General features: G+C 36.3%; 1 protein-coding gene across 2 annotated transcripts in view; it reads right to left on the bottom strand.

Annotated features, from left to right (window-relative positions):
• Positions 1 to 21,510, bottom strand: part of LOC131920290 (adhesion G protein-coupled receptor L3) — a 404,359-nt gene extending 382,849 nt beyond the window's left edge. Inside the window, exon 1 of one of the 2 annotated variants that reach the window (XM_059274597.1) lies at positions 21,297 to 21,510. In XM_059274597.1, coding sequence (XP_059130580.1) covers positions 21,297 to 21,487 — 191 coding nt within the window. In that variant the 5' untranslated portion in view covers positions 21,488 to 21,510. The remainder of the gene's footprint in view (positions 1 to 21,296) is intronic. The other variant, XM_059274596.1, reaches the window with a different exon arrangement.
• Between the last annotated feature and the right edge of the window lie 4,881 nt (positions 21,511 to 26,391).

The following is a 26,391-nucleotide window of genomic DNA, read 5'->3' as shown; positions in this document are numbered from 1 at the left end:
TTGTAGGTGGACTTTAATCAAATGTGTCAGTTAGTATCTGGTATTCTAGGTACACATACACAATACTGAAACAATTATTAACACAGCCCACTTTTACATTCAATAGTGGTTCTAGTTAGAGAAAACATAACTCATTATGTATGATACATCTTTAACTATCATAACTCTATATAATTTCAAATTCTTATGAGGGAGCTTATTTATTAAAGGAAGCTAAAGAAATCATGGCTAATACATGCTCATTTTATTTGGCATATTAAAAATGATTTCTCACAGAATACTTTAAAAATTCAAATAGAAGCAGGAGGGTCTTAATTTTATCTATGTGTTATCCCAATCTTACACATTTGAAAATAACATACCACAGGCCCAAGGAAAAGGATTAAGACCTAACAGTATCAGGTGAAGCTGGGTTGCAAAAGGAATATTGTATACGCACATAAATAAAGCAAAGGAAATTCAGGTGGGAGAATGCCAAAGTCCTCGAATACAGATCAAATAGAACGAAACATCATGATATTAAGTATGAAATAATTTAAAAATGAGTTTCAGATATGTAGGTGTTTTTCACTTGACACATGTTTACTTCCTTAGTTTAAGAGTTGAGCCATTAAATATTAACAGCCATAGAAATTAATCAGGCACATTCTTACTCATAAATGAGTTATGAAACCTAATAAATGTTTTAGAACAGTCTTTAGGAGATAGTCTAAAATAGTATATATTGCACACTGCACCTTGCTTATTAATTATGTATTTGCACATGTCAGCATACTTAAAATTTATTATTTTAAAAGGTGAACAATAACAACAATGTAGGATTCTCTGGGAATACTGATAAGTAAATTTTAATTAATATCCACATTAAATAATCCAGAATTGGGAAATATATTCTCCATTATCCATGCAAACTTGGCAAACAAACTAACCAATAAAAATATTATTGGCCATAATTTTTTTGCCTTGTCTATGCTGCGGCTTCATCTCTGCAGTTAATAGCCTCGCAGTTGATAGGGCAGCTATATAAACACTGACAAACAAGCATTATCTTCTAGTGTAAAAGAATGCTAATGTAAAAAACACTACATTTTTTAGGTGCATGTGCGTTATGAAAATGACCCACAGAAATCCATTTTCTTCTATTGTGTGGGTCCTAGAACTGACAAGGGCCTTTAAATACTGAGCAATTTGCCAGCCCATAACATGAAAATACGTACAGTTTTCACTTTTATCTTTTTTAAATTTGGTTTTACTCTTATTAAGATATAATTATATCATTTTCCCCTTCTCTCTCTTGTAGCATGAATTATTAGAAAGTCTTATTAATAAAAACAAACTGGAGCCAGGTATTGGGGTGAACACTGGAAGATCAGAGAAACAGAACAAGCCACAGCTAACCTCACCTCGCCAGTTTCTCAGCTGATTTTGTTTCCTCAAACTGGAAGCCTCTGAGTCCTCATCCAAATGGAATCTCAGCTTAACTGCTGCTAAAAGCTAAAGGCCTAAAAAAGGCTCTAGTTCCTGGTCCTCACGCCCTATACACCTTTCTGCTTCCTGCCATCACTTCCTGGGATTAAAGGCGTGAGTCACCATGCCTGGCTGTTTCCAGTGTGGTTTTGAACTCACAGAGATCTGGATGGATCTCTGCCTCTGGAATGCTAGGATTAAAGGTGTGTGTGCCACCATTTTCCAGCCTCTATGTCTATCGAGTGGCTGTTCTGTCCTCAGATCCCAGATAAGTTTATTAGGATGCACAATATATTGGGGGACACAATATATCACCACACCCTCTCCTCCCTCCAACCCTTCTCATGTCACCACCCCAAATCCAACCTGCTGATTTTGTTTGGCATTTTTTGCTTTTAGAGTCCTAAATTAGATAACTATTTAGGGGGCTCATCCCTGAGAAAGACTAATTATCCCTTTCTCCAAGTCATTAAATGTGTGTAACTCTTCACCTACGGGTGGGACCATATTAAAATGGATGAGGGAAACTTCTCCTTAATCTTTGGCAAGAAAATAACTTCACAGACAGTATTCACTTGCAAAAAGCCAACAGCTACTTTTAGAATACCACCACATGACTGAGCTGACTGGATGCCACAAGCAATGCTTGCAGCTATATTTTTTCGGTCATGGCTTTAGGGTGATACACGAATAAATGATTTAGATTACCCTCAGTTGATAGTACAGATAAATAAGTATCAGTAATTCCACGTATCTGTGACCTTATACATCAAATCATCAAAGACTTCACACCATAAAAGAAAGACGACAGGTATGGGAGATAAAAGTCATGAATGAAAGATTTACTTCTTCACTCTCATTATCTCCTTGTGCACATAGTAAAACATGAAAGAATACCAAACAAATATGCCAAACAAACAGGAGCAAGTGAAGTAACAGCAAAGCGCCTGACTCATGAATGAACTATAATCACAGCTTTATCAATTGTTGCATTTCTCTATTTCTCAAGTATAAAAGTCAAAGATAGATTGCTCTACTTGATCCGACAATCTTAGGTGGCATCCGCTCAAGCCCAAATGGAAGCATGGCACTGCTAATACCCTGTTGAGAGAAATAATTTTCAATAAGTCTATAAATATTTAGTATAGTATGGCTAGATAGATGGGTCGGTCAGTCAAAGTCTTCTGTGGTTAAGTATGAGGACTGCCTACCTGACAAGGTGCATACCTATAATTCCAGAGCTGGGGAGGTAGAAACATGAAGAATCCTCAGTTTGCCATGTAGTTAGTATAACTGAATCTATAACCTCTAGATCCAGTGAAAAATAATTTCTCAAAAAAATAAAAAATATAGTTGGAGAGTAAGTGAGGAAGAGAAACAAGATGTGTATCTCTGGCCTCCACAGCACCCAGCACACATATATACATGAAAGTGGACCAGGACACATATGTAACACACATGTGAACATGAGTACACACATACTCACTTAAAATAAACCATATTTTACTATTTAGCTCTGATTGGATTTAGTTATGAGATGTAGTTTTGACCTAACTCAAATGTGAGCTGGAAAGATAGTTCTTGATAGGCTTTCATTTCTCATTTCCTTACCATCATCCAAATGACCAGAGGTGAACAGTATGTGCTGAATTTTGAAAAAGGATTGAACCATATCATTTTCATTATCATCTATTTTTACAAACTTAACAAAATGAATATGAAGATTGACGAGTGATTGACATGGACTTATCACTTAATATTGACCTTATGAAATAATGATCTGACTGTCACTGGCCCCCTTTATTATATAATCATCATTCTTGGAAATTCTTATTTCTATTTTCAGATTATAATAGACTTCAACAAAACACAAGCTAATCATCCCTTTCTGATACAATAGGGTTTCCTCAATCACTGTATTTTTTTAAGTTATCAAAATTTGGAATTTATGGAGCAGGAAAGATGGCCCACTTGTCAACTGTATTTGCAGGGCTTCTAGAGGACGCTAGTTCAGTTCCCAAAACCCACTTATAAGTCCAACTAAAATGTATCTAGAATTTCTTCTGGCAATTAAAAGCGCACATACACACACACACACACACACACACACACACACACAATGAGATTTATATCAAAAAGTGACTTCTCCAATTGTTAAGAACTCATTAAGTGGCTAGCACTGTATGTTAACAAAACAAACTCCCTAAAGAATACATATCTCTTCACTTTAACAAAATTCTTATAATCACACTATGTTACAGTAATTTATTTTCATATACCAGCAGATAAGCAAAGAAGCCTAAACAACTATAGAGAATCCTATTTTTTCCTTGTGCATTTGTAAAACTTGCCTCAGGTCCCCATTTTAAAATTATATTTATCTAAGTTTACTTATATGCCAGTTATTTACTTAGAGATTTTCCTGTTTCTTTGTATGTATTATGAAACAGTTTTCAGCATGTCACAATAAGCTAATGGAAAATGTTCATGCAGTTAACTTGACCTTCAGGAGAAGAAACAGCTCTGTCCTGCTTAGAGGGCACAATTATGGTACATCACAGGAGCAAGGCCGGGAGCATTGAGGGACTGGTTTAAGAGGCAGAGCTGTAAGGCAAATGGGGGAGCCTCACAGTCCAGCATGGCCGCAGACTGGGGTAGCATCTTCAGCTTTACAGATGTTAATATCCTGCTCCTGTGCAGCCCCATCACAACTGCACTGCGCATGCTCCCTAAGATAAATCTGAGGATTCGTCTAGTACCTTTTCAGTTTCCGTGTTCTACATAACATGAACACTAGGTTCTGACTGTGTCCTCTCACCTCATTCCCTCTTTGTTATACATTCCAAAGCCACACAACTCCATCATCCTCCATGTGGATGTGCCTCCTCTGACTGGACCGCAGCCGTTCATGCTGTTCCCACCCCCTCTGCCCTTAGTTTGAAACTAGTGATCTTGAACAATACATACTTTAGTTATGTCTCTACTCTGACCTGACCTATGTGCACATCACAATGTTTATACAGACTCTGAAATGATAAATGAGAGTGCTTCTTCTTACTTTCTTCCCCTCTGACGTAAGAGGGCTCAGCAGACAGTTCTGAGAAGTACTGTTCATTGGTTTTCAGTGGTGCTATAGACACATATCAACCATCTTCATTTCTTGTGAAATACCAAGAACTCTTTCAGGAGCCAGAATTGAAAAATCTCTATTCCATGCATGCACAGAGGAAGGTAAAATGATTATTTATTCTTTGAAAATCTAAGCTCTGTGAAAATTGCTGTTATTTCCTTTTGAAATAAAAGTCAATGTAAGATAAGTTTATAGTCTTCCAAGAAACCCAGAGAACCACTTTACTGCAAGGTAGTGTTTTTTTTTTTTTCTCTATAATCAATGTTTTCTAATTTTTGAAAAAACAGACTCTACCTGTTTATGACATTTTTTATTTTATATTTTATTCATAATGAGTCAGAAAATAATTTTGAATATTAGGTTATTGCTCTGAAACTTTGTTTTCTGGTACAAATGAATCACATACTACATTGTAGCAAACAACTGTTTTATTCAAAGTATGTATTAGCAAACAAGAAAGGAGAGCATCTTCGAAACTTTCCAAGCAGTTGCTTTTACAGCAGAAAATATGGAATTGTTTTACTATGTATTATGATTTAATATCATACAAGCAAAGAGAAGGGATGATCATTTGTGTTTTCACATTGTTTCATGACTTGTTTGGCCAAGTCTCTGTGTAGAACTTTAAACATTTAACTAATGGCATCATTGAATCCATTAATTATTTCATTCCAAGATGAAAATGTGACTGTGTTTCTCTTTTGTCCTTGTGGCTATTACATTCCACAGTATAAATATGATCTTTAAAATACATTTTAAATTGTGTGGTGTCTGGGTCAGGGTATGTCTATGTGGGTACAGATCAGTTCCCTTGGAGCTACAGTTATAGTGGTTGTGTGCTGTTGCTTGGGAGTCCTAGGAACTCAGTTCATGTCTTCTGTCAGAGTAATACGCACTGCTAACAAGTGGCCGATCCATCTCTCATGGCCCGTTTATATAAAGAGTTTAAAGCTGTGCTTTTTTCATTCAGATCATTTAGTTGTCTTGACCTCAGCTCCCCGGAAGGGTAGACAAGGGCTGTCCTAAAGGAGGCCTATAGGTCTCAAGCCAGAAGCACCAGCACAGCCTTAGGGAGAGAAGCCTTCTTGGGGCTTCAGTGTTGTTTCCCACAGACCAGTGATAACAAAAGACAAGAATTTCACCAAGTTTTATATTCACAACTGAGAGGAGAGAAATGATGTTATTTTCATTACAATCACAAAAAAATTGAAGGAAAGAAAAAAAGGTGGAAATGAATTTGGGAAAAGTGTATTTTTCTACTGGCTTTTTCCATTAGGTCACAGGTCGTCTAGTGATTGAAACACTTCAGGATTGACACTGAAGACCCATGACATTGTTTGCTTTCACAACTGAAGAACCACCCTGTGGGGAGAATATCTGTGTTGTGTCACATGGTTTGAGTGTTGTGCCCAGCAGTTCCACTGCTGCGAGACTTCAGATATTCTGAGATACCAGGTCTCAGTGACAGGGTGAAGAGTGAGATTAAATGTAATATGAGAATCTCATACAAAGGGAAGTGGGAAAGGTTAAAAAGGAGTTTGTGTGTGCGGGGGTGCTGCTCTCTGTGGATTCAAAGGGCTATTGTTCCTGCTGCTGCAATTTTTCTTCCTGCAAACATTTTTAGAGAATGAATTCTTCAGTTGCAAACTTTGGGGTGTGTCTAAAGTGATTACTTAAGTAGTCACAGTTCCAGTCTCATGCAGGAGGGGGTTCTTAAGCAAGGAAGAATTTTGATCCTATTTTGTGACCTTTTATCCTATGAAGTGAGGAGGAGCTGTGCAGAAAAATTAGCATCAAAACGGACTGAGAAATAACCCTGACGTTTCTTAAATACCTAGGGTGGATTGTCTAGGAGGCATTTCCTTAAAAATGTAACTCAGAACATTTTTCCCCAAAGCAGCTTTTATATTCAAAACCTGATATTGGGGTTTAATGACTTCTATTCCACAGTTCAGTCAGCTTTGTTTAAAAACGATGCTGGACTTACACTATACTGGCTAGGTCCCCCAGATGTAAGTGTTGGAGAAACGGCCTTGCCTTCAATCCTTCCTTCCCTCTGGTTCTGTTATTCACTAACGTAAAGAGTGTGTGAGCAGGGTTCCTTGTGCCTCTTCCACATTTCCAGAAATATTGGCAAATTGAAATGACATTGCTTAGACAAAACTTGAAAGGATAAGACCTCATTCTTTAAAAATCTAGAGAGATTATTTCTTGAAATATCGTACTTACATAAAACTGAGAAAAAAATCCATAAAATCTGGTATTTAATACCAGGTTTGAGAAACAACTGTGGAGATTAAACAAGCCACATTTCTTATCAATATAGTGACATTTTCATAGTTCAAAATACAGTCTATCTTAAAAACACAGACAAGCTCCAAAGTGGTAACTTTGGAGAAATACTGTTCCTGGTGATAAATGTAATATAGAACATTTAACCCGGCATTATTTCTAATGAAAGTAAGTATTCTGTGGTTGTTCCATACACAACACTAATTTACCTTTGAACTAGGCAATGAATAGAGTCGTTGTTTCTATATGTTACAGCACAGGCTTCACCTGCAGTAGAACTACACTTCCCTTCAGGGTTACTTACTGATCATTTCAAGGTAGTGTTTCTTAACCCAAGTGTTCTGGGCAGTTTTGAGTAGGGAATTTTTTGGTGGGCAGGCACTACCCTGGACATGATACGGCATTTTGAAGCACAGCTGGCTTCCTCACATTAGATGTCATTAGTACCATCCACATCAATGTGTAGACATTTCCAGAAGTCTGATGGAAGAAAACTTCACCTTGGGATTAGAACTCCTGGTTTATGATAACCTGTGCACCCCATTTTCTGGCAAAATGAGTACTATTGGGATTTGATGGCAAGCTTGTCCAATGGGGATAAACTGTTCTTTTGTTAGTAAAGCAAAGAAAAGTAAACTGTGCTTTGGGCTTACTGAGCCTCAAACTATGCTAACTTTGAGGCAGAAAGGCTTGGTGACCAGGGATCAAAGCATAAGAAGCAGTTGAACCATAGTGAGCAGAGACCAGGAGGCCATAGCAGGCGGAATTAACAATGCACCAGACCTTCTTTCCCAAGGGCATCTGAATCACTGCATTTCCCTGTATTTACTTACTTATTTATTTTGAACATTTTGGATTTTTATCCCGTATAGAACTAAAAAATTAAGATTTTTTTTTTCTTCAATGTTTATGGGTGCTTTATCTGTATATACAAATGGCTACCATGTGCACATCTGGTGCCTGCAGACTCCTGGAACTGTGGTTAAGGACAGTTGTGAGCCACCAGGCAGGTCCTGTAAACTAAACCTAGGTTCTCTGCAAGAGTAATAAATGCTCTTTAAACACTGACCCATATCCCTAGCTACTCTTGAAAAGATTTTAATAGAAATATAAACTAACAAACTACTCATAATCATCCTCAGAAAAATAAACTAGGTACCATCTGCTTATTATGAAACACATAAACCATTTGCAGACACAAGAGAGACTGAAATATTAGTTTGCAGGATGTAGAAATTGCAGCATTTCCATTAACCTGCTAAAGACGATATAAATCTATCCTTATTTCTGACTGTATGTAAACTCTCCAAAACAATTTTTTTTTCTGTCAGACCATAGGGTACCATCGACAGACTCATCACTATAAACATTAGCATGAAGTACGATGGAGAAAATAAATTTATAATAGTCTTATATCTTAGAACATAATTAGATTCTTTTGTTGTACTAACTGGGGGTAGAAAAATATAGGTAAAATTTTATCTTAATAACAAGTCACTCAGGCTTCATAAACAGATATAAAAATTTTGCTCCAAAAATTGCAGGGGAAATGCATTGCTAATTGAGGTAGTGTTTACACAGAGTTTTAAAATGTGTATAGACATAAATTAAGGACAGAGAAACATTTTTTTGTAATATTATGTAGTCATTACAAATAAACACATGGTCTACAGAATTGAAAGTCTGCTAGAATAAAATGAAAGAGTTCAGTTTTGGTAGGACCTATTGAATAGACAGGCAAAGCAAGGGGTGGGTATTGTTTTGTATAACTTAAAAGAGAACCAAAGACTCACTCTTGGACGTGGCTGTTTGATATTTGCTAATATCTCTATAAATGGGGAAACACGGAGACTAAGAAGTAAGGATGAGGCTCAGTGGCAGAGTACTTGAGGAGCATGCGCAAGAGAGTGCACATGATCACCAGGAGAGGGGGACGGGGAAGACAAAAAGGGGGGAGGGAGGGAGGGAGGGAGGGAGGGAAGGAGAGCCAATTTTAGAAGAGTAAATGATGGAACAATTCTATAAGAATATAAATTAAGGAACTTAGTAGAAATTAGAGACTACATGGACTACAGAAGTCTGCGCCAAGGAACCAGAGTGTAAACAGGTTCAAGTTCCTGTATAAAAGTATCCTGGATTTAGAAGTTAAACTTTATGAGCTTGAAGGAACTTTCCAGTTCTTCAGCACCCCAGAGGTCATACAATAAAATAATTTTATGTGAAAAGAAGAATAAAATATTTTTGAAATATAAGAAACACACAGACATGCAATGGTGGCACACGCCTTTAATCCCAGCACTTGGGAGGCAGAGGCAGGTCGACCTCAATGAGTTGGAGGCCAGCCTGGGCTACAAAAGGAGATCCAGGACAGCAAGAACTGTTACATGGAGAAACCTTGTCTCCAAAAAAAAAAAAAAAAAAGAAAAGAAATGAAAAGAAAAGAAAAGAAAAGAAATACACATACTCACATACTTCTGTTATGAAATACATTGGTAAACCAACATTAACAAAATCAAGATGAAATTCTCTAACAATGATGTATACTCATTCACTTCTAGTCCCCACAGCAACCAGCAGAGGTATTTATTCTCACAGGAGCCCCAAGAAGCACATCACCTCTACACTGCTCACAGAGGCAGTGTGTACCTACTATTGGTAAGACAAAGTAATCACATCTGCTCTGACATCCGGGGGAAAAAACAAATTAAAAATAAGGGAGGAAGACATGGCAGCATCAGCCTGTAATCTCATCCCTTGGGAGGCAGAGGCAAGGGAAATGCCTCAAGTTTTTGTCTAGACTCATCTACACAGCTAGTCAAGCAGAGCAAAGCTACCTAGTGAAAACTTTTTCAAAATCAAAAATAAATAAATAAATAAATAAATAAATAAATAAATAAATAAATAAATAAATAAATAAATAAATACAAATTATATGAAAAGAACAGGGGCTGGAATGCAGACCAACGCTTACTTAGCACCCTTAGTGTACTAACTCCAATCTCTAGCACGGCTAAGGAAATAAATTATTTGGATAAGAGAAAAATAATGTCCATGTAGTATAGTGGGTAGCTGTTCCAGCTTTGACCTGGAAGTACTACCCCCATTGAGGCTTCCTTAACTAACTGTCACACCTACCAGGCAGGGCCAAGACAGGAGCCCTTAGGACCTGAGATCCCTCCGGGCGGTAGTGGTGCACACCTTTAATCCCAGCACTTGGGAGGCAGAGCCAGGTGGATCTCTGTGAGTTCAAGGCCAGCCTGGGCTACCAAGTGAGTTCCAGGAAAAGGCGCAAAGCTACACCCTGTCTCGAAAAAGCAAAAAAAAAAAAAAAAAAAAAAAGACCGGAGATCCGGATGTGTCAGTCTCTCTTGGTTCCTGGATCCTGGACACTGAAGGTGGACTGAGCAGAGTTTTCCAGAGAACACCCCTGGACTGTGCTACACCTTTCCCAAACCCTATAACCTATCCCTTTACTTGTAAGTTACCCCACAAAATAAACCTCCCTTTTAACTACATGGAGTTGCCTTAACACTACAACCAATAACCAATTTTTTAGAAAATGTAAGCTTCTGAAGTTCTGGAGTGTTCAATAATTTTTTTTTTAATCTTTACCCTAGAAATATTCTTCATAAATACTCAGATAAGCTTCTACGCTATGGTCTCCTTGATATGTGTGTTCGGGTGGTTGTGGGTATTTACATATGTGACAATACAAACTGGTAAGTTGTCTGCAAATCTATTATTCTGAAGTTGGTTTTAAAAATCATGCCACAATGAGCAAAATAAAATGTTCCTTCTTCCCTGCCCCCCCAAAAAAATACTATAGCAGCTAGCGAGATGCCTCAGCTGAAAACAGCACTTGCTGCCCTTGTAAAGTATCTGAGTTCAGTTTCCAGCATCTGCATGTTGGATCATAAACATCTGCACAGTTACGTGGAATCTAACACTCTCTTCTGGCCTCCGTCATCACCAAGCATGCACATGGTTCACATACATACAGGCAAAACACACGTATACATAAAGTAAACATCAATACAAGGTTAGGGGGAAAAACCTAACAAAGCAGACTAAAGTAACCTAGAAAAGATGCATGCAGTAGTTTTATTATTACTCTTTATAATATTGTAAAAGGAGTTAGTAAATGTATACCAGATGTGTATTGCTGACATTACATTGGAATTACCTTCTCATGTGCATGCATCATTTCGGGATACTTTCCAGGAACTGGACAAATCACCCTGAGTCAGATCACTTAGTCTGCAGTATGTGTGTGTCCCACACCAGTTTTTTTGCGGCTTAAGTTGCTCCTGTTAATTTATGGTTCTCCACACTTCGGACATAAGTTAACAAATTGCACTGCATACAACGTTATTAGTTATAGTATTTTTAATGTCACAGCACTGAATCACTATTGGAGGAAATAATTGGCTATGAAGTCATTTGAAGGAACCCATGTTTCCCCAGTGTAACAAGAAAAGTAGTTCAGAGCCCTGCCTTCTTAGGCAAGGATGATCTACATGGATTCCTTGGAAGGGTGAAAGGCCTTTTATGAGAATAACTTGTGGGAAAGAAGGGCCTTTTCTAACTATAATTTCTAAAATACCTTACTGTGGTGTTTGGAAAGCTTTTTAACTGACAAAACTTATCAGAAAAAGTGGATAGTACTAAAATTACAAATATATGTGGTTTTAGGAAAACCGAAATATTAAAAATGCGAGAATATCTGTATAAAATCAGAAAGAGAAAGATATAATGTCTATAAGAAAAATAAGTACCACATGTAACAGAAACTTTCAAGGATGTGAACTTTCTGAGAGTAATTCTAAAATGAAATCACATTTACCAACAAACAAATATAAACTTCACTGTCAATATATCAAGTAATAATAATCATAACATTACTTGATTATGGTGATTGTATTGGCGAGAGCATCATTTGGTTTTTCACATAACTCTATGACAGACCCTACTTGCTAAAATTCAAATGCCTACATATCTCAGAATTTAATTAACATCTAATATAAAAAAACCAAAAAACACAAAATAAGAGTTGTTTAGATGAACAGCAGTGAATGTTTGATAACAAAATGGCTCTAAATAATTTAGCAGCATCAGTACTCTTTAGATGAAAAGATTTCTTCTTTCTGGCTATACAACTTGGCTAAACCAACCGCTGCATAGTCTCACTTTTGACATAACAATTCTCTCTTTTAGTCTTTTCAGTATTTTGGAGTTTATTTCCTTCTTTCACATGGCAATATCTCTGTGGACTTATACTCTCAGCCAAGGATTATTTACTCACCACACTAACAGGTCCAAGAAATTGCTCCAAATGTTTATTTTCTGAGATTGATAGCAACAGTAATTAGGATTACTGGCATTTTTGGAAAGACTGCAAGTGTTTTATCTAATTCCAAACAAACCTATATATTTATATATTGAAATCAGTACATGTGAGTGAAGAACAGACTTTGCTTTCTCTATTTGATAATTCTAATTACAAATAGAGATGATTCACATAGCTTATTGCTACACAAGGAATAATAAAAATATCTAACTTAATACAAACTACTACCAACTAATGTAATTTTTTCAAATAAACAAATATCTTGGGGACAGTGATTTTTAGCACCTTAGATAATACCATGTCCTCTTAACAAGCAATGTTTATACCCTTTCATTATCTTTTTTTACATAATCTGAGCATTTACATGGAAACAATAGTAAAATCAGTATAATAAATAAAAATAAATTCAACTCTACAATAAAAAATTACTTCATAAGGAAAAAAATAAAAATGAAACACATTATTTTTTATCATCTAGGAGCCAAGTCTTGCTAATGAAGACTGTATCTGTCTAAAACTCCACTATACAAAACATTAGTCGCTACACAGTATTTTGTTTCTTATATTTATTTCATTAAGAAAATGTGTATCTTTGCATTTCTACCTTGAAAGGACTCATAAAACCTCCCACTCATGAAACCTCACTGTTCCTAAAGTTACAAAGAGCTATGTGTTGTCTTTATCATCAATGCTATGCAAGTTTGAAAAGATTCTCCATCATCTCTAGTAAATTTACTTTGACTGAAATTTTACTATAGATAATGGTGTACATACAAAATAAAAATGTTGGTAATATTAACAAACTCATACTGCATAATTTTAGTGTTTGATTGTCTTCAACTGAAGACTCTAAAAGCAGAGAGAAAATGCTCCATAATTTAATAAGCTTCACAACATATTCCCAGCATCAGAAAATCAAGACTGCCCACTCTTAATGTGAAAATGAGCATTTCTTTGTCAGCAGCAGGTAATGGTGAACATGTGGGATTTTATCTAAACCCTGTATTTTTTAGTTGTCTCGTTCTTGAAGAACAGTAGTGTTTTCCATTTCACTTGAGTGAGTCAAGCAATGGTAAAGAGTGTGGTTCATGCTAACTTCTTAGCGAGTTATCAGATGCATAGGAAATTACCTGAAGATATCTCCAGATCAACTTTTAGAAATCCCATCATCTTCTCTATTGTCACACTGGGGACCAAGAACCAAATGCACAGGCTTCTGTGGACAAGCCCAATGCAAACTATCACCTATTCACAAGATAACTGAAGGTATTTATCACATCTCTTCTACTACTAGAAATACTGCATTTTGGCTTTTTTCTTTCTTGAAAATATTTCCAAGCATTTTAATATTTCAAGATTCTACAGACTGACTACAACAAAAAAAGGATGAAGTTTTAAAAACAACTTCACTAGGACTGTAGAGATGGCCCAGCAGTTGAGAGCACTGGCTTCTCTTCCAGAGGATCTGGGTTCAATTCCCAGAACACACATAGTGGCTTCCCAACCATCTGTAACTCCAGCCCCAGGGGTTCCATTCCCCTCTTCTGCCCTCAGAACGCACTGCACAGACATGATATGCAGACACAGATGCAGGCAAAACATCCACAGAAACATAAAAACAAAGTTTAAAAAAAATCTTAAAAACAAAAACAAAAAACCTTCATTGAGCATTCACTAAAAGTGAGCAAAATTAATCTATTAATCTCAGGTTCTGTACATCAAATATGCAACAAAAACTCTCAAGGTGAATCTATCATAAAAATGCTTCGCTGCTGAAGTCTTACTTAGTATTATTTTGCTGCACTTGTTTAGTAAAGCAGTTATTAATAGTTACATGCCCCAAAGTTACTACGAACAATGTCAGTGAAAACCATCACTGGAAATTTAAGTGTCTTAGGTAACAGCTGGTCTAAAGTTCCCAAATCCCATTACTATGTCACAGGGCCCACAAGCACTGAGTGGTACCCCACTTGGAAGCCTCCTCCCGGAGGAGTAGCTTTCATGGTACCAGGAAGTGACATACAAGTTTCCAAAGGTGTAAAGCACCCAACAGTTCTAACCAGCTTTGATGCCTGTGAGCCACAGCAATGACCAGCATGGCACAATAACCCCATGGTGCAGCAGTGGCACACACAGACCTTGATGGTAAGCAACAGCTCTCTCATTGGATTCAAGACTCAGTCAACCAGAAGGAAATCATGCCTGGTACAGGAAACGGAACTATTTAGGGCTAGTGAAGTCACAGACCCTGGAGGAGAATCTACAATGGTCAGCACAATTGCTAACTACATTTTAAATATTTGCACTCCTACACACAAGAAAGTGTAGCTCCTATCCCTCTTAAAGAAAATAATGCAACAAATGGAAACCATGACCGAAAACTACAACCAATCAAAATGCACCTGTACCCAAGGCTCAGCAAACACAGTGGAAGATGGAGTGGAAAGACTTCGAGAGGCAGAGGGACAGGGAGTTGCTGTGAGACTGTGTCTCTTAGAAACAACAGAAGCTACATTCATGAAGTCTTCCCATCATGCCAACCTAAGCAGGGACTGAACAAAGGCAACGATAGACATGCTACCATGGAAGAGAGAAAGCTCACAATTGTTCAACTCTAGACAAAGAACTACAGGTAGCTAAGGAATGCTGAAGAGTGGAAAAAATAGTCTTCTCCTGGGAAGAGGATACCAATTTGTTATCCAGTACCAAGGATCAGCCCTGAAAACATGTACATACATGTAACATTATACAGAACAAGCAGATTGTATTTATGTATTCAGGGGAAAAAGGACACAGACGCGGACATGTACACGTATGTAAATAACAACAGAAGGAAGCTGTGAATTTGAACTCAAGCAAGGAGAGTACAAGGTGAGTTTGGAGGAGGGGAAATGATATAATTATATTGTAATTCAAAACATAAGACATATTTTAATAAGTTTGGTCATGACATGACAAACTTGCTTTTAAAAGAATGAAATCAATAATAATCTTTATTAGGAACAGTTTCCAGTAGTACAAACCTGTACATTTAGCTCTTCTCATACTTCTGTTTAGAATAATTCCATGAAAGAATCACAGATTTTCTTTTCCCTTAAACTTTGTTAAAAAAACAAATATATACATATATATGTATGTGTATATACATATTTAACAGAAAAATTCTTCCAAAACTAAAGTAATACCTAAGAGGACATGGAAGCATACGTGGAGACTGGTCATAATGGAATCTCAGATAAAAAAACTAAAATGTGGGGAAATATGTCAGTGCTTTCAAGATGAGAACATTGCTGAATATCTGTATTCTGTATATTGGGACTGTGAGAATGGGCTACCTTTCTGTCTTTTAAAACAAACACACACACAAATATCAATCCAATGTGAAAAATAAATAGGTTCTAAATCAATCTGGGAAATCCATGTATTTAAAGGTTTGTTTTTGTTGACTTTGTTTTGATTTTGAAGGAAATCATGAAACGTCATGCAAGGGATCCATCAAAGTCACAGAGGAAAAGTGGCTCGTGTATGTGTCCCATCTGAAACACTTACTAGGCTAAATACACACAAAATCTGCCACTGGCATCTCTTCATCTGCTGTTACAGAAGATATTTTTCAAGTGCTCTAAAAATGAGTACAACAGAAACCAAAATCTTTTAGGAGCCGTAAAATTCCCTGCGGTGCTGATATCAACTGCAGTATAACTTTCAAAAGGTGAGAAACAATTCTCTCTCCCTCTCCTCTTCTCTATGTGACTGTAACATCTGAAAATATAATATTGCTAAGATACTCCTAAAACTATAATAAAAACTGAGGCTCTCGTTTTTAATTAGAAATATATATGTATATATAATATATATGTATAATATATATATATATAGCATGCATTTCACGACCTGTGATCCTAAGTTAATTTAAATGCTAACAAGAGATTTATTTTTATCTTCATTTATTTTTCTGTCTCTCTCCCATGACCCCAATGAGAAGTTAAGTAAAGTTAGCTTGGCTTTAAATACATGTTTTTAGCCTCAAATATGTATCAAACGTAAACATATTTTAAAAATACAGGTTAAGTCATGGTATTGTGAGGGAAATTAGCAGCAACAAATATTCTGAAACCAACTCATTTTGAAGGTTGCCCTGCTTTATAAAAGTGTTAGAAAATAATTATACTTGAAATGACAAAGATATGGCATACAAAAAACGTCAGTGACAAAGGAAAGCAACAAATACAGTGAATGAGAAAGGCCATGTTCAAGAACATCTTATACAAAGTCATTGTTTGAATTACAAAATGAGCAAAAACTATTTTTGGTTGTTCAAAGTCAGAACTGCGATGTCCTTAGGGAGGGGTCTGGCTAATGTTCCCTGTCTTCAACAGTTTGTTAGACACATGCATGAGCTCAGCGTGTAAAGAGTCCTTGAGCTGTATACGTTTGATTTGTGCAATTTTCTATATGTACAAGTCAGTGAAATTACATGTTCACTTAAACACACACATAAACATACGCATGCCTCTTTGCAAGTGCTTTTATAGTTTAAAAAATTATAGGCAAGCATACATATATTAAGATTATGAGACTAGTTATGCTATGATACATACTAAAAAAGAAAACACAAAAATCATTACATTTAACATTCAAATTTCTTATACTTAACGGGATTTGATGTCCAATTTATAAGAAGGATTCCAAGACAAAAATGAAATAAGCAAATTTATCAAGCTCATGTATCATCTAGCATTTGTATGGTATCTTAATAGCATGTGTTCCTGATTTACAAGGAAGGATTTGAAGGAAGAGTTTGACTCCAAGCATTGGCATTTTTAGAGAGGAGTGGGCCAAATGAAATGCAGGGACATCCTGAGCTGAACAACAGTAAGTTTTAAAGCCACAGTAGGAGAAGCTAAAAGAAGGAGGCCACTCCACCTGTGCCTCTTCCATGTCCTTCTGCTTACACAGCTTGCACAGAAATGAGCCAACTCTAACACCTTCCCGCCCAACAGGCTCTCTGATGTTACCTACCAGAATGAAATTTCCTCTTTTCATCTCCTCAATAAATGTAAATGAGGAAGGACTAAAATGCTTAGGAAATGATCCTGCTGGCTGCCTTTTATCTGTCCAGGATATTTTATGTGCAGGAACCATGCCTGACTTATTTATCCATCAAGCCTGACTAACTGTCATAGTGAACCCCATTCGGTACTTTCAAGAGCTGGATGAGTTAATGACTCAAACATTAGAGTTAATAACTGAAAGCAACACTGAATTCTAGCTGAAGTCCACATGGAACCTTCCAGAAGTTATGCAGTTGCTAAAAGTTATATTCACACTAAGATACAAAAGCTAGCCGGGCGGTGGTGGCGCACGCCTTTAATCCCAGCACTCGGGAGGCAGAGCCAGGCGGATCTCTGTGAGTTCGAGGCCAGCCTGGGCTACCAAGTGAGTTCCAGGAAAGGCGCAAAGCTACACAGAGAAACCCTGTCTCGAAAAACCAAAAAAAAAAAAAAAAAAAAAAAAAAAAAAAAAAAAAAAAAAAAAGATACAAAAGCTATGTCAGATATTTCTTCTAAAAGAATCTCTAAAATACCTAAGCACAACATGCAAAGAATAGAAGGCATGGAAATACCAAAGTTTAAGGAGTTGTTAATGAGCATAACTAAATCAGAGAGCATTACATCTTTACCCATTTAGACACTAAAATTGGTTGCACTGAAAAACATTGATTTGGTATTCCTGAAACTTACAATCAGAAAAAAGAAAGAACATGCTGTGTGGTAACTTGGACTACCTGATGTACACATACAATGAGAAATGTGAAGTTTCAGAAGGATAAATAAATGTACAATGTCATTTGAACTAATCCTTCAGTATGAAAAGGATAGAGCAATAAATATAGAATATTAAGGAGGCTAAGCAGATGAGAACAATGTCATGATCATTTAGATTTGGTAAAAGTAGGTACAATGTGTGTGTGTGTGTGTGTGTGTGTGTGTGTGTGTGTGTGTGTGTGTATTCACTGCAGATCAAACCCAGAGCTCAAAGCCATCACAGGCTCAAGTCTAGGCAATTCTGAGGACTCTGAACAAATGGGATGCCAGATAGGACAGCTCTACTGCAGACAAATGTGGACATCTTGTCACATCTCTTTTAATTCAATGCTCAAATTTTTCATACTTAATTTAAAAGTTAGTTCAAATTTCAATTTATGTAACTTTTCCAAAATTTACATAAAATGCATTTTATGTGTCTTTGTCTCATCTGTCTAAAGGCTACATTTAAGTAAGTTAGAAGGTTTTTTTTACAAGTTTATGCAAGGATATAATAACAATAATTTTTACTTATAATACTTTGTAATATTTTGTACTTTTGTACTTTGTAATAATCCTCCTTCAAGACATACTTAATATTTATACCCTGAGACAATCTTTTTTTTAAATGCTTAAATTTGACAACGAAAAAATCCATTTATCTAATATATACTTCAGAAATGTTACTTGTCATTTTTATTTCATTTTAATGTATTCACCTACTTAACATATCCATGTTATTAGCACAGTATCCCTATCACCATCATTTAACATGCTCTGGCTGGCATGACATTGTAGCAGTTTATTATAAAGGAGATGAGTAACCTTGGCCATCTGACCAGAGGGTCTCAAACTTCTCTCTATGAGCATCAAAATATTTATTTTGCAAACTGAAAATGCACTACACATAACAGTCCAAAGGTGAATGGCCACAGTCATCTGACAGCTTGAAAAGTCTCTATTAAGAACTTACTAGGAGGATTTACTCAAAGGATTTAGTTAGTGCTGAAGGCAGGCTTCCATTACAGATTTGCCACTGTGTGTATATAACCTACATACTTCAGTTTATTGAAAGGATCCATTACTAATAATTTTTGTAGTAATTACAAGTTTAAGGGATTGTTTTTAAATGGTATTAATAAATACACTAAAACAATTTCAAGTTAATGCTTCTGATATATACTTCATTTACCCCCTAAACATAAAAAACTAGGATCCTTCATTTAGTACACTTATTATGGAATCTATTCAGTCTTATGTTTGATTACTTAACTGAAATAAATAACTATTAGCCACTATGCTACTCATCATAAACCTTTCCAGAGGCAACATTACACCAGCATGAGTAAAAAAGGACTAAAATCCTCTTAAATATAACATATTATTTAAACTAGACGGAAGTTTGTCAGTTTTATAATACAGACAGACACACAAGTAAACAATGTATCCAACTCTTATCAAATGGACCCTTAATTTCAAAATTTTATGTTTTTCCAGCATCTGTTTTAGCAACAGACAAACCAAACCCCATGACATGTGTGAAGAGAATTATCCTTCAACATCTTTCAAATGGCCTGCTCATTGGACACATAAGTTATAACTTCTTCTAGTAATTTATACATCTATCATTAGCCTAAAGACATTGATTCTAATATTGTACTAACCACACACAAAAATACACAAAATTTTAAATATTAAGATAAAATGAGGCGAGTGAGACAGCTCGGTGGATAAAGAAGCTTGCCTCTGGAAGCTGGAAGGAGGAAGCAAACTCCATAAAATGTTTCTTTGACCCCTATGCATCCACAATGACATGTGTGTACTTCCTGCACAGTGGACACACAAACAACAGTAAATTATTTTAAGAGCAGGAAAATGGTTAAAATAAGGATGGCTTTTGTAAGCCAAAATAGAGATGATTCCAACTCTGCTGCATGTCTTACTTATTTACCGCTGAGGTTAGGGACAGAGTAGTGGGCATTGCTTTCTGTTTGTGTCTAGTCTTCAATTTGGTGAGTTTTCTTGTATTTTAATTTCTGCTCATTTAAAATAATTCCTTAATAGAATAATAAAAATTATCTGAGTAAAAATCCTTATGAAAAAGTGACCCTATCCAATTATAAAATTATTTAGAAAAGTTATCACTTACTGATGCATTACTTAATAAGTAATCACATCAACAAAGTAGGAAGCATGGATATATACAAAGTGCATAACAATTTATTTCTGAGAAATCATTGAAATAGTGAACAAATGTTTAATGTATGTATCTCTCTCTTTCACTCCATAAAGATATATATATATGTGTGTGTGTATATGTATATATGTATATGTCTCTCTATATATAATTAACTTTATTTGTAAAGAACTTCTATTATGATAAATCTTAAATCTTCTTTGTATGGAAATAAACGTATCCCCTCCAAATCAAACATTTTCCCTTGTCTCATGAAATTATATGCTACCTTACTTCATGTATTTCAACATGGTAATAATTTAAATAGTCAACAGTATTAAATATATTTCAAGTAACATATTGTAAATTAGTATTTTCTTCATTGTTTTCCAAGTTCAAATAATCCTTCATCAATTATCTTTTACTGTGTTTTGGTTAATGATTATATAAACTACCCATTTATTTGATTATTTTATTTTTATTTGTGTGTATGTGTGTGTTGGCTTATCTGCATGTGCACCACGTGTGTCCAGGTGTCAATGGAGGTCAGAAGAGGAGGTCAGAGACCCTGGATCTGGAGTTACAGACAGTAGCTGGTGTTTGGTTCCCTTGTGGGTTCTCTGTAAGAGCACCAACTGCTCTAAATCACTAGGCAGTGTCTCTGGACCCTGACCCAGCTTTCTGTTTTCTCTATTGTTCTTACATAATTAGGAAATAATTATGAATAAGACTATTTCTGCACTTGTATTTTAGTGAAAATTCTGGAAAAAATATGAATTTTGTCTCTTAGATAACCAAACCATTTTTAGAGAACACTGTCGGAACGTAACACTAGGCAGAGTGCATCATTAAACTTACTAATAATGCTAGTGAGTTTTCTATTGCCCAAGTGCCATGGTGGGGATTATAGCACCAACCATTCCAGAGACAGGAGAAGTGATCTACAGTGGAAACTGCCAAATCCTTCTAAAACGTGTGCCACTTTATACTCTTATCCACACTTAGTCTATCAAGCAGATTTATGTTGAATCTTGATATATGTGCAAGGAAGAAGTCTGGAGGCTGGAGGCACCGTACCTTTGAGACATAATCTTATAGGCATCTGGCAGATAACATCGGATATTCTCCATCTGAGCAGGGTCAGAGTCACAGATCTTGTCATCTGTCCTCCCGTAGTTGGCACTCTCGATCATGATGACGTCAGTGCCAGGACAGCGGAGCTCAATGGGGTAGCTCTCACAGGAGAGCTCTCTGCGAACCACTGCCATGGGAATTGGGGCACGGCTGAAAGCTGGAGGAGGAGGAAGAGGTAGAAAAGACATCATCATCATCATTGTACATGCAAGGACATTACATGCATTTGCTTCCCCAGCACCTGGGTTAACCTGAACAAGGGCTAACGCAGCTAGGATTCATCATTTAAAGTTAATACAGAATATTTCTCCTCTTAGTAACAACAAATCACAACCTCCCCTAATCTAACAATAAATTCTTAAATCCTAAATTTGTTTCTACAGAACAGTGGCAAAAAAGAAACTCTGAATTTTTTTTAATGTGAAATTGATTGTTTAAGAGAAGCATATGCCAAATGTAGATAACTGTTTTGAAAAACATTAAAAAAATATAGTTCACCAATTCCATACTACTTTTCAAAATTAAATATAACCAATTCATATAAATTTAGCCAATATGAAAAACAAACAACAGCGTAAGGTGTCTATTTTCATTTACTACCTTATTTCTATAAAGGAAAATGTTTTCATTTTTTTTTGCCTAAATTATTCCTTTTTTGTGACTTATGTGCCCACGTTTATACATGGTATATTGTAAAAATATTGTAATATCGCAAAATATCCACATGAATCCTCTACGGCTGTCACAAGCAAATGTTCAGATTCTCACATTTTAAGTGATTGGTGTATATATATATACTTAATTTTGCTGCAGAAGATTTCGGTTCATGTCAATTTTAACATTTTCCCTTTCCCTTGCCAGTATATCATTGGAAGAAAGTTAAGTGTTTAATTGTCATAAAAACTGACCAAGTCTCGCTTAAAACATATAACTGAAATTATAGCTGAAGTATTTACCAACCTTTAAAGAAGTAGATTTTAAAATAAGAGACACACTCGTGGGTAAATATAAGGGACAGATTAAATCTGCACAGTTGGTTAATTCCCTAATGAGTGCATCCATAACATTAGTATTTACAATAGTGGATCTTTCCATTGCTTTCTAAGCACGAAATGTGGAAGAAAAGGCTGTGAGGAGAGGGGGATGTGAAAAGATGCAGCAGAGCAAGGTTAATGTTCTAACAATTTTGACCTCAGAAACAATGGTTGCTTTGAAAACATCTGTTCTTTCAAATTTTAAAGTGATACAGACTTACCATATTTCTATGTTTGTGTCATAGACTTTCTAAAACTACTGATCATGTTTGTGGTGGTATTGTGTTCCCCAAAATGTTGTGTACCCCAATAAACTTATCTGGGGTCAGAGAACAGAAAAGCCACTAGATATTTAGGATAGGCAGTGATAGCACACGCCTTTAATCCTAGCATTCCAGAGGCAGAAATCCATCTGTTCAAGGATACAGCCAAGCATGGTGACTCACATCTTTAATCCCAGGGAGTGATGGTAAAAAGGAAAGATATATAAGGCGTGAAGACCAGAAACTAGAAGCATTTGGCTGGTTAAGCTTTTAGGTTTTGAGCAGCACAGTTCAGCTGAGAGCCATTCGGATATGAGGACACAGAGGCTTCCAGTCTGAGGAAACAAGACCAGCTGAAAAGTTGGCCAGGTGAGGTTAGCTGTGGCTTGTTCTGTCTCTCTGATCTTCCAGTATTCACCCCAATAACTGGCTTCAGGTTTGATTTTATTAATAAGACCTTCTAAGATTCATGCTACACATGTTACCTAAAGTCGTTGTGGCTAGGGCTAGCGCGATGACTCAGAGTTCCGGAGTACATACTACTCTTGTATAGGATCCAAGTTTACTTGCCAAGACCCACATCAGGGGGCTCACAACTGTCTGCAACTCCAGATCCTGAGAATCTGACATTTTCTTCTGGCCTTTTTGGGCATCTACACTTATGCATATGTACCCAGACACAGGCACACATGTTTACATATAAGTAAAAAAAAATTTTTGAAGATCTTTAAAAAATAAGAAAAAGTACTTCTGGCTGCATTGTACACCTGGTCCCATTTATATTTCCTTTATGCTCCATTTTCCTTCTCTTCCACATACACATACACACACACACACACACACGAATGTAGCACACCCATAACATTGATCACAGACATCATGATCCTCATGACATTAGCATCATGAAGTCTTATTATAATGTTATTTTCTTAGTTTACTTTGGGTCACATTTAGGCAGGGTATTATCACAAAGAAGAAATTTAATTCCTACTGTTCCTAAAATAAAATATTCTTGTTTATCATTCAGAAATCTGCATAGCAGTCAAACATGCACACTTTTCTGATATCAAGATTTTACCTTCAAGAATAAAGACAGTTTTTCTTATTTGAATTTAAAAGTAAAAACATGACTGAATGATTAAAAAATGCTCCAGTTCATGAAGCCAGTTTCATGACTTTTGTCTGTTAATGGAATCACATGGATGTGTTCGTTTTCAGAAAACATATTTAAACACATAAATTTTATAATGCCTTATAATAAATTTTGAACATTTGTTAAAAAACAATTTATTCCTTAACCTTGATACAGGTATTTAAGGAGAATTATTTTGTAGCTGTTCTGGATGCCATATTTATCTGTTTAATACTATGTTGATTTAGTCAATTCAGTTTAAATCAAGTAAATTGAACAAAGAAACAACACATAAGCAAACCACACCAACAGAGCCCAATGTTGGTCTAAGTGGACAATTTGGCTGATTAAACTCATCAGTCATTTTTGTCAAAACATTGACATAGCTTTAATCGGGGTTGTCACTGTCAAAAATATCATTAAGAACCAAACACTAGACAGATGCAAAGTCAACTAAAATGTGGAGGCCCAAATTTTCCATGTATCTATTTTGGACCTATAAAGATGACTCCTCCCCCCGCCAACCTCTGTGATATTTTGTACAAAGCTCCAAGTTCAATTGCAGAAACTTTTTTCCTTTTAACATATAATTCACCCATTTCGATAACCTAGTGACAAAACACAAATGATACATGCATTGTTTAAAGGAATACATTCCTGAAGACTATAGCATTTTCTAGTTAGCTATTCAAATAACTTCTCAGTGTAATGTTAAATGTCTTCACAATTATGAAAAAAGTATTTCTAGCTGCATTATGCTAATTCCATGACAGCTGCTTTAAAATTTTTTGTTTATTTTTCCTTTTATTTACCTTATCTTTTAGACTTAGACATACACACACACATACACACACACACACACACACACACACACACACACACACTTCCAAAGAGGGAGAGTAATTTAAGTTTTTTTTTTTAAAAAAAAAAGGTTTTCTTTTTTGTTCCCTTTTAATGATTATGCTACCAATAGAAAGGCTTTGGTTACAAAATACCAAGAAGGACAACTCCAACAACCAAGGATAGGTAGTGAAATTGTCTACTACATATATTTCAAGGTAACACTACTTTGAGCACTGTGAAGTGGCAAGCTGGCATGCGCTCTTGTGTGTGTTCTCTTTAATTTGTTTCCACTTGTACTCCATGAGGCAAATCTGTTTTAGTAAGGCACACACCACTATAATCTATTAGACACATATGTACTTTCTGAACAAACTGGAAAGCGTAGAAGTGAAATCTGGTGATGTCTGCTTCAATGCTGTACTTTAGTCCTAGACACTGGTTCTGAGACTGAGGGAATAGCGGATCGAGTTAAACTTCTCTACAAAAGACGGCCAGAGGGAGACAGCAAGTTTGCTCATTCAGTAGTATATATGTGTTACAAGCCTGAAGACCTGAGTTAGGGTCTCCAGAACCCTCACGTAAGTCTAGAAAAGAAGTGAGTGTTTCTAATCCCAGAGTTTGGATTTGGAACATACCCAGGTAGTTCCCTTGGTTACCGTGAACAGGCATTCTAGCCAAATTGATAAGCTCCAGGTTTAGAGCTCCTGTCTTTTTTTTTTTTTTTAAAGTAATAAAGCAGAGTACTATCAAGGAAGATTTGTGATTTCTACCTCTGAGACACACACACACACACACACACACACACACACACACACACACACACAGGGCAAGACAAGAGGGAGAGACAGACAGACATGCAGAGAGCAATCTCACGATGTGCCTCAAATTCCATGTCAAATACACCTTTGCAAAGATAATGAAAATATCTTCAAGCCGGGCGGTGGCTGTGCACGCCTTTAATCCTAGCACTCGGGAGGCAGAGCCAGGCAGATCTCTGTAAGTTCGAGGCCAGCCTGGTCTACAGAGTGAGATCCAGGACAGGCACCAAAACTACACTGAGAAACCCTGTCTCAAAACAAAACAAAACAAAACAAAACAAAATCTTCTGTATAAGGTTAAGTGATAAAAGAATTAACTCTCATTTTCATCATTTTTCTCATTTTTAGAACCTTCAGCCATCCTTGGCTAACGTCTCTCCTTTTTGTGAGTCCCTCTTTGAGCTCTCTCTATCATTACCAGGTCAGATCAACGCAGCCTGCTGGTATACACTTTGCTGGGCCTATGTGTTTGATAACTACATATGGGGAGTGAGGAGGCTGGAAGACAGTAACCAAACACAAGTCAGATATTTTTATTTCCGGACCTCGAAGTACAACGGTTAAAAACTTTCCAGGCTAACCCTAGGGTGTGAAAGGGAACTTTCAAATAAAGAAGTATTATGTAGCACATAGTTTGTGAATTGAGGAAGAACATCAAGAAGTAAAACAAAAAACAAAAAACAAAACAACCGATTAAGAGGCCAGCAATGAATTAGTTGAGGAAAATAATGTAAATAATTCAGCTTTATACACACTGAATGCAAGCTGTCAGAATAACACCTGTATGTGGACAATTGTTATATCAAAAGTCTAGAATTCGGGAGCAGTATAAGACTAAAACCATAGTAACATGGAGCACTATTGAGTAAGGGAAAAGGGATAAAAACAAAAAAAGCAAAGTTGGAGTCAGTGGTGGTCATCAAAGATTTGAAGGAATTTTCTACTTTT

This window comes from Peromyscus eremicus, chromosome 10 (assembly GCF_949786415.1).
Source record: "Peromyscus eremicus chromosome 10, PerEre_H2_v1, whole genome shotgun sequence".
NCBI classification, from domain to species: domain Eukaryota; kingdom Metazoa; phylum Chordata; class Mammalia; order Rodentia; family Cricetidae; genus Peromyscus; species Peromyscus eremicus.
Note: the sequence above shows the minus strand (reverse complement) of the source record. Positions and strands in the feature narration are given on the sequence as shown.